This window comes from Larimichthys crocea, unplaced genomic scaffold (assembly GCF_000972845.2).
Source record: "Larimichthys crocea isolate SSNF unplaced genomic scaffold, L_crocea_2.0 scaffold322, whole genome shotgun sequence".
NCBI classification, from domain to species: Eukaryota; Metazoa; Chordata; class Actinopteri; family Sciaenidae; genus Larimichthys; species Larimichthys crocea.
In genome coordinates this window covers 209,867-225,618 of record NW_020854246.1, presented here as the reverse complement: position 1 = coordinate 225,618, position 15,752 = coordinate 209,867, and the positions used below count along the sequence as shown (strand labels likewise).

The 15,752-nt window shown below is 45.7% G+C and overlaps 1 protein-coding gene across 12 annotated transcripts in view; it reads left to right on the top strand.

Moving 5' to 3' along the window:
• Window positions 1-15,752, top strand: part of LOC104934449 (pleckstrin homology domain-containing family G member 3) — a 34,488-nt gene that overhangs the window by 14,422 nt on the left and 4,314 nt on the right. For 6 of the 12 annotated variants that reach the window (XM_027276173.1, XM_027276172.1, XM_027276170.1 and 3 more), the window contains 15 exons: window positions 5,189-5,610; window positions 7,592-7,692; window positions 8,221-8,290; window positions 8,412-8,458; window positions 9,353-9,503; window positions 9,983-10,114; window positions 10,398-10,580; window positions 10,989-11,081; window positions 11,201-11,287; window positions 11,683-11,716; window positions 12,602-12,703; window positions 12,835-12,891; window positions 13,013-13,026; window positions 13,614-13,862; window positions 14,747-14,821. In XM_027276173.1, coding sequence (XP_027131974.1) covers window positions 5,189-5,610; window positions 7,592-7,692; window positions 8,221-8,290; window positions 8,412-8,458; window positions 9,353-9,503; window positions 9,983-10,114; window positions 10,398-10,580; window positions 10,989-11,081; window positions 11,201-11,287; window positions 11,683-11,716; window positions 12,602-12,703; window positions 12,835-12,891; window positions 13,013-13,026; window positions 13,614-13,862; window positions 14,747-14,821 — 1,817 coding nt within the window. Of the gene's footprint in view, window positions 1-3,135; window positions 3,456-4,286; window positions 4,350-5,188; window positions 5,611-7,591; window positions 7,693-8,220; window positions 8,291-8,411; window positions 8,459-9,352; window positions 9,504-9,982; window positions 10,115-10,397; window positions 10,581-10,988; window positions 11,082-11,200; window positions 11,288-11,682; window positions 11,717-12,601; window positions 12,704-12,834; window positions 12,892-13,012; window positions 13,027-13,613; window positions 13,863-14,746; window positions 14,822-15,752 lie in introns of those variants that run through there. The other 6 variants (XM_019266700.2, XM_027276169.1, XM_019266699.2 and 3 more) reach the window with 6 other exon arrangements.

The window sequence follows — 15,752 nt, the reverse complement described above, 5'->3', positions numbered from 1 at the left end:
TGTGAAGTGGGTAGGGCGGTCAGAGTGGACTTGATCTGTCCCCCCTTACCGAATTTCTCTCTCTGGTATCCGCTCTGTCTCCGGGGAAAGATGTGAAGAGAGAGGCGATGAGGAACCAGATTTGAAGGGAGAGGCGATAGGCAGAATGTGAGGAGGAGGCTGAGGGACAGATTGGGAGAGGCGATAGAGGACAGATGTGAAGAAAAAGGAGAGGAGGACAATCTGTGGCCGGAGAGGAGATTAGGAACAGATGTGAGGAGAGTAGATAGGAAACCGGCTGTGAAGGAGGCGATGAGGAAGAGTGAAGGAAGGAAATGCCCGTCACAGGGATGTTGAAGGAGAGGCGATGAAGGACAGATGTAAGGAGAGGAGTGAAGACATGAATGTGAAGGAGAGGAGAGGAGGACAGATGGAAGGAGATGGGAATGATGAGAGGAGTATGAGCAGTGAGAAGGACGTTATGCAGGAAGCAGATTGAGAAAGAGAGGCGAGAGACAGATGTGAAAGGAGAGGCGATAGGACAGATGAAGGAGAGAGGCGATGTCGGCAGCTGAGACAGAAAATGTGGAGGAGAGGAGTGACTATGGACAGATAGAGTAAACGGATGTGAAGGAAGAGGAGAGACGAGATGTGAAGGAGCTCGTCCAGGTTTTAGACAGTCTGCGGGGACGTCACAGAGACTTCGTCCAGGTTTTAGACAGTCTGCGGGGACGTCACAGAGACTTCGTCCAGGTTTTAGACAGTCTGCGGGGACGTCACGGAGACTACGTCCAGGTTTTAGACAGTCTGCGGGGACGTCACTTCTCATAATGAATGAAGGATCAGCTGTTTGGTCAGGTGGGGGTGTGCTGGATTAACTTAATCCTCATTATTACAGATTACACACACACACTTCATCCTGATGAGTGTCCTGGTGTCAGTCTGTCCTCAGACTGCATGAAGACAACATGTGTGTCAACATGTTGTCTTCAGCGTGCTGCTGGCAGTCAAGGGGTTAATCCTCCCACAGCGAGGCGTTCGAGGCACGCAGGAACTCTGACGCTTCTCCCTGATGCCCCGCCCCCGCAGTGACTCACCAGCTGATTACAGATCAGTCACTCTGACAGGAAGTGATGCACGTTCCTTCTTCCTGTCTGTAACCGGCCAATCATGAGTCAGTACAGAGTACTGTATGATGTCACCGTTCTGCTGTGGCGGGTCGCAGCGTCCCGTTCACGTTTCACCTCCGTGAAACAACTCCGCTGTGTCTCCTGAACAGTCGGCCATTGTCCTGCCTCTTAACCCCGTCCGTCCAAGACGCTCTGTGAGACAAACAAACAAACAAACCCACAATCAGCCTGATCACTGTAAAAACAGCTGCGTCACACCAGAGATGGACTGAAGTTCATACTGATGACGTGAGGCGAGGTGGTTTCAGTCAGCACCAACATCTACACTGGCACACAGAACCCAAACACTTCTCAGGAACCATATTTTACAGTGTTTTAGAATATGTTACAGTGTTTTAGAATATGTTACAGTGTTTTAGAATATGTTACAGTGTTTTAGAATATTTTACAGTGTACAATACAGAATATTTTAGTGTTTTAGAATATTTAGTGTTTTAGAATATTTTACAGTGTACAGAAGGACATGATTTGAGATCTGATAGTTTTTTGATCTCCAACCCTCTGTTGAGTGTTTTACAGTGTAGTTGTGGTGTGTGTTTTACAGTGTAGTTGTGGTGTGTGTTTTACAGTGTAGTTGTGGTATGTGTTTTACAGTGTGTTTTACAGTGTAGTTGTGGTGTGTGTTTTACAGTGTGTTTTACAGTGTAGTTGTGGTGTGTGTTTTACAGTGTAGTTGTGGTGTGTGTTTTACAGTGTGTTTTACAGTGTGTTTTACAGTGTAGTTGTGGTGTGTGTTTTACAGTGTGTTTTACAGTGTGTTTTACAGTGTAGTTGTGGTGTGTGTTTTACAGTGTAGTTGTGGTATGTGTTTTACAGTGTGTTTTACAGTGTGTTTTACAGTGTAGTTGTGGTGTGTGTTTTACAGTGTGTTTTACAGTGTAGTTGTGGTGTGTGTTTTACAGTGTGTTTTACAGTGTGTTTTACAGTGTAGTTGTGGTGTGTGTTTTACAGTGTGTTTTACAGTGTGTTTTACAGTGTAGTTGTGGTGTGTGTTTTACAGTGTGTTTTACAGTGTAGTTGTGGTGTGTGTTTTACAGTGTGTTTTACAGTGTGTTTTACAGTGTAGTTGTGGTGTGTGTTTTACAGTGTAGTTGTGGTATGTGTTTTACAGTGTGTTTTACAGTGTGTTTTACAGTGTAGTTGTGGTGTGTGTTTTACAGTGTGTTTTACAGTGTAGTTGTGGTGTGTGTTTTACAGTGTGTTTTACAGTGTGTTTTACAGTGTAGTTGTGGTGTGTGTTTTACAGTGTGTTTTACAGTGTAGTTTTACACTGTAAAGAATCTTGGAGTTGTCTTTGATCAGGATTTGTCCTTTAACGTCACATAAAACAAATTTCGAGGACTGCATTCTTCCACTTACGTAACATCGCTAAAATCAGACGCATCGTGTCTCAGGCGGATGCAGAAAAACTAGTCCACACATTTGTTACTTCAAGGCTGGACTATTGTAACTCTTTGTTATCAGGCTGCTCCAATAAGTCTCTGAGGACTTTGCAGTTAATTCAGAATGCTGCTGCACGTGTTCTGACAGGAACCAAGATCAGAGATCACATCTCTCCCATTTTGGCTTCCTTGCATTGGCTCCCTGTTAAATCTAGAATAGAATTTAAATTCTTCTCCTTACTTACAAAGCTCTTCATGGTCAGGCACCATCATATCTAAAAGAGCTCATAGTACCTTACTACCCCTCTAGAACACTGCGCTCTCAGGCTGCTGGGTTCCTTGTGGTTCTTCAGGGTTCCTTGTGGTTCTTCAGGGTTCCTTGTGGTTCCTCAGGGTTCCTTGTGGTTCCTCAGGGTTCCTTGTGGTTCTGGGTTCAGACCCGGTCATCACCTTTAAGACTAACATTAGCATAAATCTAATTGAAGTGTGTGAGGGATCCTCTCTTCTTCCTCTCTGATATTTCCTGCTCCCTCCCTCTTTCCCTCCTCTTTTCTTTCTCCTCCTCTTCTTTTCCTTCCTTTATGATGTGACTCCTCCTCTGTCTGGAGTCCCTCTTCCTCCTCCTCCTCTTCAGGAGGTGTAACATGTGTGCAGACCTGTGGAGTGTTCAGGCGTCTGCAGCTGTGGTGGTGAGAGTCATTGTTGAGTGAGCAGACAGTGTTTGAGCTGATGGGGTATCAGAGGAGCATGTGGCGTAGTCTGGCTGGAGGAGGAGCAGGAGGAGCAGGAGGAGCAGGTCATGCTGTGGTGAGGTGTTCATGTTCACAGGAGGAGGTGAAGATCTCCTTCAGGAGCACTGCGGAGGAGCGGCGGCTCAGGCGAGTCTTCGTCCGCCGCTGGTTCGGTGAGTGGCCGTGTGACGTTTGTTTGTGTGTTAACGGCTGCAGAGGTCAAAGGTCACTGTTTGAATGTAACACTGCGCTGTGATTGGTCCGTCTTATCACTGCAGTCCATAAAGTCTCTTCCTGCTGGGTCAGTGAACGCCTCACTGGCAGGAAGCCAGGCAGCTAATGGACGCTGTGTGTGTGTGTGTGTGTGTGTGTGTGTGTGTGTGTGTGTGTGTGTGTGTGTGTGTGTGCGCGCGCGCGCGTGCATGCGTGTGCAGTTTGAATGAAAACAGTTTCAGCTGACACACACTGTGCTGTATCACCTTCACAGCTTTGATAGCTGACATTAGCTGCAGTTAGCATTGATAGCTGACATTAGCTGCAGTTAGCATTGATAGTTGACATTAGCTGCAGTTAGCTTTGATAGCTGACATTAGCTGCAGTTAGCTTTGATAGCTGACATTAGCTGCTGTTAGCTTTGATAGCTGACATTAGCTGCTGTTAGCATTGATAGCTGACATTAGCTGCAGTTAGCTTTGATAGCTGACATTAGCTGCAGTTAGCTTTGATAGCCGACATTAGCTGCAGTTAACTTTGATAGCCGACATTAACTGCAGTTTGCATTGATAGCTGACATTAGCTGCAGTTTGCATTGATAGCTGACATTAGCTGCAGTTAGCTTTGATAGCTGACATTAGCTGCAGTTAGCTTTGATAGCTGACATTACCTGCAGTTAGCATTGATAGCCGACATTACCTGCAGTTAGCTTTGATAGCTGACATTAGCTGCAGTTAGCATTGTTTGCTCTGGCTCCATGCATCATGTTGTGTTGCTGTTCTCTCCGTCAGGTCGGCTGTCAGTGTCTCTGCTGGTCAGATTTTTAGCCCCGCCCTCTGACGCGCGGGTAGCCGGTATGTTTGCTAACGCCGACCGACATGAACGAGCTAATTTATTTAGCATGTACAGTTAGCGTGCTTCAACGAAACATGTTAGCATGCTATGTTAGCATGTGTTTCAAAATGGCCGCCATGTGAATCACAGCATGACCCTGAAATCTGTGAATGAATCTCAACCAATCACGAAGCAATCAGTTATGATGTCATCAGCTTGTGTGGGTGGAGGGAAGCTGCTGCTTGGATGTGATTGGCTGATCATTCCAACAGGTGAGATGAAAGTCAGTACTGTATGATTACATGTTACCATGGCAACATCACCTTCCCCAAAGCACTGTGAGAACTTAAGAGGTGTGGGGTCTGTATTTTGATTGGACGCCAGCTCCAGCTGGTGTTCTGAGTCTAATTCCTCTTCCTGTTGACAAACTGATGGATGAATTGATGCTGTGACATCACTTCCTGTCTTAGGAACAAAACATATTTTTATTTTTTTATTGATTATAAGTTATAATAGGACTCTTATTGTGAAGGTGTATGTAGTTATGATAGGACACTTATTGTGAAGGTCTCAGTAGTTTTAATAGAACTCTTATTGTGAAGGTCTCTGTAGTTATAATAGGACTCTTATTGTGAAGGTCTTAGTAGTTATAATAGGACTCTTATTGTGAAGGTCTCAGTAGTTATAATAGGACTCTTATTTTGAAGGTCTTAGTAGTTATAATAGGTCTTTTATTGTGAAGGTGTCTGTAGTTATGATAGGACTCTTATTGTGAAGGTCTATTGTTCCTTCAGTGATCAGCGAGCTGTGACATCATGATGACATCATCCTGACCTGTCCCCCCCCTCCTCCTCCTCAGACTCCCCCCGCCTGTCCAGCGCCTCCGTCAGCAGTACTGAGCGCGCTCCGTCAGCCACGCCCTCTGACAGCTCGGACCGCCGCCCGCTCAGCCTGATCTCCACACTGTCCTCGGGCTCCGGGTCGTCCAGAGACGACCTCGCCCCGCCACCACCCGCCCACAGTGACATCGACCTGAGCCCTGCTGGGGGCGCTGCCGAGAGCGAGGGGGGGTCGTGGCCACGCCCAGAGCCCGAGGGGAGTGGGCGGGGCCTCAACCTCACGCACACACCGAGCAGAGCCTTCAGTCGGCGCCAGCAGGTGTCGCCGTTTATCAGCGGGAGCATGGTGCCGAACCGTCAGCTGACCTACCTGGACCGGGTCGTCATGGAGATCATAGAGACGGAGAGGACGTACGTCAGAGACCTGCGCATGATTGTCGAGGTGACATCACAACACACACATTCACATGATGTCATCACAACCAATCGTGACATCAACAGACCTTCAAAATAAAAGCCTGTAAAACAGCTGCATGTCGTCACCCTCGCTTCACCTTTCTGTGCTACTACAAAATAAAAGTTCAAAAAGCCCCCAAAATATCTAATTGAATTGGTGATTTTATTTTGAAACGTTTCTTTTGTTTTTAGAGATGTTTTATTGTGAAAGAGCTCCCTTCCTTCCTGTTTGGTGGAGCTCAGTGATGTCAGTAGGACAGGATGTGATGTCGCTGCCTCACAGACTATAATTAACTCGTTAAGATGATTAAGTGTTTATGCAACAGGTGCAAGTCAACCTGAAGGCAGAGAGGAGATCTGGACCTGCAGGCTGCTGTACAGAACATGACAGAACATCACAGAACATGACAGAACAGAACAGAACATGACAGAACAGAACAGAACAGAACATGACAGAGCATGACAGAACAGAACAGAACATGACAGAACATGACAGAACAGAACATGGAAGAACATGACAGAACAGAACATGACAGAACAGAACAGAACATGACAGAACAGAACATGACAGAACATGACAGAACAGAACTTGACAGAACAGAACTTGACAGAACAGAACATGACAGAACAGAACTTGACAGAACAGAACAGAACTTGACAGAACAGGACATGACAGAACATGACAGAACAGAACATGACAGAACATGACAGAACAGAACATGACAGAACAGAACTTGACAGAACAGAACAGAACAGAACAGAACTTGACAGAACAAAACAGAACATGACAGAACAGAACTTGACAGAACATGACAGAACAGAACAGAACATGACAGAACAGAACATGACAGAACATGACAGAACAGAACATGACAGAACAGAACTTGACAGAACAGAACATGACAGAACAGAACTTGACAGAACAGAACAGAACATGACAGAACAGGACATGACAGAACATGACAGAACAGAACATGACAGAACATGACAGAACAGAACATGACAGAACAGAACTTGACAGAACAGAACAGAACAGAACAGAACTTGACAGAACAAAACAGAACATGACAGAACAGAACTTGACAGAACATGACAGAACAGAACAGAACATGACAGAACAGAACATGACAGAACATGACAGAACAGAACTTGACAGAACAGAACATGACAGAACAGAACTTGACAGAACAGAACAGAACTTGACAGAACAGGACATGACAGAACATGACAGAACATGACAGAACATGACAGAACAGAACATGACAGAACATGACAGAACAGAACATGACAGAACAGAACTTGACAGAACAGAACAGAACATGACAGAACATGACAGAACAGAACATGACAGAACATGACAGAACAGAACATGACAGAACAGAACTTGACAGAACAGAACAGAACATGACAGAACATGACAGAACAGAACATGACAGAACATGACAGAACAGAACATGACAGAACAGAACTTGACAGAACAGAACAGAACAGAACAGAACTCGACAGAACAGAACAGAACAGAACATGACAGAACAGAACTTGACAGAACAGAACTTGACAGAATAGAACATGACAGAACAGAACATTATATTTAATCCTCATTAATAATTAATTATCTTTAATCATGTTTAATTAATTTATGACTTGTAGTCGTCATTTTTTTTGTTTTATTCAAGTTAAGAGAAAATATTTTCCAATAATTAATCAGTTTAATTAAAATCACTTTAATAAGGATTGTTGTCATATTGAAATAAATCAAAATCATTTTTTAAATTCTAAATAATTTAAATAAGAATAATTAAAACATTTAAATGACTTAACCATCGACATGTGTGAATTTATATCCTGTTGACCCAATCCGAAAGTAATCAGATTACAGGGACAGTGTGCCCTCTGCAGGTCAACAGAGACATGACAGGTGTTTACCTTTAATGTATGACCTGTGCTCTGTGCTCCGCCCCCTGCAGGATTACCTGGCTCACATCATCGATCAGTGTGACCTGTCCATCCGTCCTGAACAGGTGTGCTCTCTGTTTGGAAACATCGAGGACATCTACGAGTTCAACAGGTGACACAACATTTACAGAGTCACCTGATCAACACATGAACGACACCTGATCAACACATGAACGACACATGATCAACACATGATCAACACATGAACGATACATGATCAACACATGAACGACACCTGATATACACATGAACGATACATGATCAACACATGACGTGTTCAACACTTAATGTGACAAAGTGATGTGACATCTCCACCCTGTGGACGAGCAGCATCATTACACCTCATGTCAGTGTGTCATATTATTTTAATAAACAACTCATCAATGAAATCATCAAAGTGTGGAACAGAGTCAGATCAACCCAGAGCTTCATCATGAGCTGTGTAGTTATCAGACCGGATCAGAACACACAGAACAGAACCCAAACAGACGGCCCGGTCCATCAAGGAGAATTTCAAAATAAGACTCACACTGACTGTTTATGTATGAAGTGTTTATATAATGTGTGATGACTCAGCACATTCATTAAACATGCGATGTGTTGGACCTGTAATGTTCTTTAACTTTCTTCATGGTGACAGCGAGCTGCTTCAGGCTCTCGACCTGTGTGACAACAACCCTGTCGCCATTGCCAGGTGTTTCGTCATGAAGGTGAGAAAAGAGAGTTTAATGATCTCGTTACATCAGAACATCAAATCAATAAATCAAATCTAAAAATGATTTTACAAAAGTTCTATTAATTATATAATAAAATTCACAACTCTTATTTCAGAGTGAATACTTTGATATCTACACACAATACTGCACCAACTACCCAAAGTAAGTACTGACACATGGTCTTACCTGTTCTTACCTCTTCACTCGTGTTCTCACCTCTTCACTCATGTTCTCACCTCTTCACTCCTGTTCTCACCTGTTTACACCTCTTCACTCCTGTTCTCACCTCTTCGCTCCTGTTCACACCAGTTAACACCCCTTCACTCCTGTTCCACCTCTTCACTCCTGTTCTCACCTCTTCACTCCTGTTCTCACCTCTTCACTCCTGTTCACACCTGTTCACTCCCGTTCTCACCTGTTAACACCTGTTCACTCCTGTTCTCACCTGTTCACACCTGTTCACTCCTGTTCTCACCTGTTCACTCCTGTTCTCACCTGTTCACCCCTCTTCACTCCTGTTCACACCTCTTCACTCCTGTTCTCACCTGTTCTTACCTGTTCACCCCTCTTCACTCCTGTTCACACCTCTTCACTCCTGTTCACACCTGTTCTCACCTGTTCACTCCTCTTCACTCCTGTTCTCACATGTTCACCCCTCTTCACTCCACACCAGTGAACAGGTGTGAACAACACCTGTTCACTGGTGTTCACTCCTGTTCACTCCTGGTTACAACCTCTTCACTCCTGTTCATACCTGTTCACTCCTCTTCACCCCTCTTCACTCCTGTTCACACCTCTTCACTCCTGTTCATTCCTGGTTACAACCTCTTCACTCCTGTTCACACCTCTTCACTCCTAGTCACACCTCTTTACTCTTGTTCACTCCTGTTCACACCTGTTCACTCTTGTTTACACCTGTTCACTCCTGTTCACACTTGTTCACTTCTGGTCACACCTCTTCACACCTGTTCACACCTGTTCACTGCTGTTCACACCTGTTCACTTCTGGTCACACCTCTTCACACCTGTTCTTACCTCTGTGCAACCTGATTGCAGTTCGGTTGCCGCGTTGACGGAGTGCATGAGGAATAAAACTCTGGCAAAGTTTTTTCGGGATCGTCAGGCGTTGTTGAAGCGTTCGCTGCCTCTCGGTTCATACCTGCTCAAACCTGTTCAGAGGATCCTCAAATACCACCTGCTGCTCCAGGTACAACCGACACCTGCCGACATTTACATTTCTGTTGAAGAAACCAATCTGATGGTGATGATGGTGATGGTGATGGTGATGATGGTGTTGATGGTGATGATGATGATGATGGTGATGATGATGATGATGATGGTGATGATGATGATGATGGTGTTGATGATGTGATGATGATGTGATGATGATGATGATGATGGTGATGGTGTTGATGATGATGATGATGGTGATGATGATGGTGATGATGATGATGATGGTGATGATGGTGATGATGTGATGATGATGATGATGATGGTGATGGTGATGATGGTGATGGTGTTGATGATGATGATGGTGATGATGTGATGATGGTGATGGTGTTGATGATGATGATGGTGATGATGTGATGATGATGATGATGATGGTGATGGTGATGATGGTGATGGTGTTGATGATGATGATGGTGATGATGTGATGATGATGATGATGATGGTGATGTCGTTCAGGAGATAGCGAAGCACTTTGACCCAGAGGAGGAGGGTTATGAGGTGGTGGAGGAGGCCATCTACACCATGACGGGAGTCGCCTGGTACATCAACGACATGAAGAGGAAACACGAGCACGCCGTCAGACTGCAGGTCAGTCACATGACTTCTTTAAGTACAGGATCTCCGTATCCTCAGGTATTTCTACTCGATTACATCTCAGTTTTATTTATGCACAGAGCAGATCGGACTTTATGAAATGATCTACAGAGACCAACAGTTCATACCAGGAGACTTCAGGATGGACCGCTGACCAGCTGCTTAGCTCACAGGATAACTGACCAGCAGTTCCTGCCAGACCAAACTGAGGGCATTAAAAACATTAAGATCCTGAATGCTCATTATGCTAACAGTGTTGGTCTTGTGCTTTCTTCAGGAGGTTCAGTCTCTGCTGCTGAACTGGAAGGGTCCGGACCTCACCACGTATGGAGAACTGGTTCTGGAGGGAACCTTCAAAGTTCATCGAGCTAAAAACGAAAGAACGCTCTTCCTGTTTGACCGCATGCTGCTCATCACCAAACGCCGCGGAGAACACTACGTCTACAAGACGCACATCTCAGTGAGAACAACACAACATTGTTTTCAATGAATGCTTCAATTTATCAGCAGAGAACTATTAAAGAACCATTAATGAATCAATAAAGAACCAATAATGGATCATCAAAGAACCATTGAAGAACCATTAAAGAATCAATAAATAATTAATACAGTCACAGTTGAACAAACTTTTTATTCACCATTGACGACTCAACAAAGAAGTTTCAAACTTTCTGATGATCGATTATCTGTGACTGATTATTGATTATTGATGACTGATTATTGACGACTGATTATTGATGACTGATTATTGATGACTGATTATTGATGACTGATTATTGATTATTGATGACTGATTATTGATGATTGATGACTGATGATTGACGACTGATTATTGACGACTGATTATTGATTATTTGTGTGTTTTCAGTGTTCCACTCTGATGCTGATTGAAAGTGCCAAAGACTCTCTGAGCTTCAGCGTTACTCATTACAAACACCCCAAACAGCCTCACACCGTCCAGGTGAGACCACCACCTGTCCTCCACCTGTCCTCCACCTTTCCTCTCCCTGTCCTCCACCTGTCCTCCACCTTTCCTCCCCCTGTCCTCCACCTGTCCTGAGGACTTTGGTTTGTTTCCAGGCGAAGACGGTGGAGGAGAAGAAGTTGTGGGCTCATCACATCAAACGCATCATTCTGGAGAACCACCACGCCATCATCCCACAGAAGGTCAGAACACCAGTGTGACTGTTACAACTTGCTGTAGAACCAGTAGTAGAACCAGTAGTAGAACCAGCGTATAACCTGCAGTAGAACCAGCAGAACAAGCAGTAGAACCAGCTGTAGAACCAGCAGAACATGCAGTAGAACCTGCAGTAGAACCAGCCCTAGAACCAGCAGAACATGCAGTAGAACCTGTAGAACCAGCTGTAGAACATGCAGTAGAACCAGCAGTAGAACATGCAGTAGAACCGGCAGGTAGAACCAGCAGTAGAACCAGCAAGTAGAACCAGCAGTAGAAACAGCTGTAGAACCAGCTGTAGAACATGCAGTAGAACCAGCAGAACATGCAGTAGAACCAGTAGAACCTGCAGATGTTTGAAGTTTGTTGTCTTGTGTTTCAGGCTAAAGACGCCATCTTGGAAATGAACCCTACATGTGAGTAAACGTTTGTTTGTTCTCCACCTCGACAAACAGGAAACAGGAAACAGTTTGTTTTGCTCCATCCTCTGTGTCACATGTTAATACTGCAGTTCCTCTAACCTCCACTTGAGGCTGGCTCCAGAAGTCTGTAATAGGACTTTTATAGAACTCACCTGTTCAGATTATATTAAGGCTTAAAGTTATTAAACTGTTCTAAGCCTTTTTGTCAGCAGCACACACTCAATGTCACACGTGACATCACATGACATCAGCAGATCTGTCAGGATCTGGAGATGCTGTACTGAGTGTGTGAGTCCACGGGAAATCCTCAAGACAAAAAGGACACTAAAGGGCTGTGCTGGTCCAGTCCGAGTCCAGAACATCACAGAGATGGATGCTACATCGTGTTGAACACGGCTTCCTCTGGAAGGTCATGGAGAGGTTTGGGTTCAGCGCTGGTCTCATAGCCAAGATCAGGGTGTTGTACAGGTGTTGCTGGAACCCCTCCTTCAGAAGATCAGGTCATCTGTTTTTTTCCTCACTGGAACCGAGGGTCTAAGGACAGAGGGTGTCACTCCCTGTACAGATTGTAAAGCCTCAGAGGAAAATGGACTTTGTGACTTTGGGGCTGTACAAATAAAATCTGATTTGATTTGATTTGTTCAAGGCCTGTTGTCAACAACCTGGGGCTGGATGCTGCTCTGATTTGAACTGATTTAAACTCTTTAGTTAGGTGGGTTGCCTCCTTTTAATTAGGCTGTTTTTAATGTAAAAGAAGTGACAGGTGTGACTCTCTGAAAGAGCCTGCAGCACCATGCCTGGCCTGATGGGGGCGCTGTGCAGCTCAAAGGTGGTCTGCCTGAAGCAGCTGCAGTGTGAATGAAGTAAATCTCTTTGTAGACCCTCACAGGTATCGCTACAGTCCTGAGCGGCTGAGGAAAGCTCTGTCCTGTCAGGCTGAAGAGATTCACCGTAACAGCCGCCAGGGACGACGACAGTCCGGTAAACACATGCTCACACACACACACACACACACACACACACACACACACACACACACGCACACACGCGCGCGCGCACACACGCACGCACACGCACACACACACTCAGCTGTCCTTCTTCTTCTTCTTCAGAACCGACCAAACAGACGTTGAAGAGCAGCGGAGATAAACACAGCTTCCTGTCTGATGGTGCGTTCACTGTCCTCTGATTCAGTCTGTGATGTGTTCAAGTGCCTCACTGTGTGTGCTGCCTTTAACCTTCATCATGTCTGCTCTTCTTCCTCTGCCGCCGCTCATCACTGCCCGTCAGCAGCCGACTCAAAGGTAAGAAACGTTCAGTGACATCACTTCCTGTACTTTGAGTCAGGATGACATGCTACCAGGAAGTGCTACCAGGAAGTGCTAACAGGAAGTGCTACCAGGAAGTGCTAACAGGAAGTGCTACCAGCTCAAGGAGACGACATGTAACATGTATGTTGGTGTTAGCATGTTAGCAGCTCGTGTGTCTAATGTGGAGGTGAGGGGATCAGGTCTGGGTCAGGTCTGGGTCAGGACCAGGTCAGGTCTGGATCAGGTCTGGGTCAGGACTGGGTCAGGTCTGGGTCAGGACTGGGTCAGGTCTGGATCAGGTCTGGATCAGGTCTGGATCAGGTCTGGGTCAGGACTGGGTCAGGTCTGGATCAGGACTGGGTCAGATCTGGGTCAGGTCTGGGTCAGGACTGGGTCAGGTCTGGATCAGGTCTGGGTCAGGTCTGGGTCAGGACTGGGTCAGGTCTGGGTCAGGACTGGGTCAGGTCTGGATCAGGACTGGGTCAGATCTGGGTCAGTTGGGTCAGGTGGGTCAGGACTGGAAAACACCTGGCAACACTGTGGAACATCAGGAACCATCTGGACTGTCTGGTGTCCTGCAGCACTCTGGCAGTGAGGTGGTGGCACCGGGTCAGCCCACCACCAGGTCTGAGGCTGACCGGACTGCCGAGGAGGAGGAGGATGAGGCGGGGGGGTTGTCTCATCAGACGGTGGCAGAGGACAGCGATCCGGATCAGAACCTGCTGGAGGACGAGCAGGTAGACGACTTCGCCAGCTCCCTGCTGGCTGCCATCTCGTGCTGGCATTACAGGGCCCAGGTTCTGCTTTCAGCCGGGGTTACCGTGGTGACGGTGAGGCTTTCTGCCGCCGGCCTGGTCTTCATCCTGCGTGTGGTCCATCTGCAGCATACTAAAGTCACAGATCTGACGGAGCTCAGTCATCTGCTGCATGAGCTTCACGTGTGGAACTAACAGCTAAAACCAGCTGACAGGGCGGCGCTCAGGTGGTGCTTCGTTGCTGCGTTGCTTCATTTATTTGCACATGTGGGTTCAGAGACGAGGGTCAGTTCACCAACCGAGGAACATGTTCTCATGTAGAACCCAAACATGAAGGTTCTCCTCCAGATTCAGTTTCTCACTCTTTGTAAAGAAGTCGTATTTTTCTTTCTTTTTTTCACATTTGGTTTGGTTTTGGTTCTCCTCTGATGTTCCTTGATCCAAACAGGATTTCTGGTTCTGTGGAACCATCATCATGTGTTCTTTAAGTTCTTTTCTTTCAGCTGTTTCCTCATGGAAATGTCCATGATGGTTCCACACAGTTCTGATAGAACCTTCCTCACATCAATCCACGGTCTGATTTACTTCCTGTTTGTTTTTAATGACGTCACTGGCTTCTGGTTCTCTGATTGGAGAGTTGCCTCCACCTGCTGCTGACGTCATGAATGTCACATTTTGAGATTTAAACTTCGGATCCGTCCAGATGAAACTCGCTGTCGGTTCTGTCAGAGGACCTGTTTTTTCTGGTTTGGTGAAGTGACCCTTTAAAGGTTTAAAACAACTAATAAGATCTGTCTGTCTGTCCACCTGTTTGTCTGTCCACCTGTTTGTCTGTCTGTCCACCTGTTTGTCTGTCCACCTGTCTGGCTGTCCACCTGTTTGTCTGGCTGTCTGTGTGTTGATCACATCACGTCATCTGATCTGTTTCATTGTATTTGTTGGATGTTTTGCTGCTGAAGGACGCTGATGTCGACAAAAATGGACGACTTCCTGAAGAAGACAAGCCAGCTGGAACTAAAGCGACCTGTGAGCAGGTAGAGTCATGAAATCACCATCGCTTAGACAGGTAGCACCAGGTAGCAAAGACCAGGTAACACAGACCAGGTAACAAAGACCAGGTAACACAGACCAGGTAACACAGACCAGGTAACACACACCAGGTAACAAAGACCAGGTAACACACACCAGGTAACACACCAGGTAACACAGACCAGGTAGCAAAGACCAGGTAACACAGACCAGGTAATACAGACCAGGTAGCAAAGACCAGGTAACAAAGATCAGGTAACACAGACCAGGTAACAAAGACCAGGTAACACACACCAGGTAACACAGACCAGGTAACACACACCAGGTAGCAAAGACCAGGTAACACAGTCCAGGTAACACAGACCAGGTAGCAAAGACCAGGTAACAAAGATCAGGTAACACAGACCAGGTAACAAAGACCAGGTAACAAAGACCAGGTAACACACACCAGGTAACACAGACCAGGTAGCAAAGACCAGGTAACATAGACCAGGTAACATAGACCAGGTAACAAAGACCAGGTAACAAAGTTTAGGTAGCACAGACCAGGTAACACAGAGCAAGTAACACACACCAGGTAACACAGACCAGGTAACAAAGAGCAAGTAACACACACCAGGTAACACAGACCAGGTAACAAAGAGCAAGTAACACACACCAGGTAACACAGACCAGGTAACAAAGAGCAAGTAACACACACCAGGTAACACAGACCAGGTAACAAAGAGCAAGTAACACACACCAGGTAACACAGACCAGGTAACAAAGAGCAAGTAACACACACCAGGTAACACAGACCAGGTAACAAAGAGCAAGTAACACACACCAGGTAACAAAGACCAGGTAACAAAGACCAGGTAACACAGACCAGGTAACAAAGACCAGGTAACAAAGACCAGGTAGCAAAGACCAGGTAGCAAAGACCAGGTAACAAAG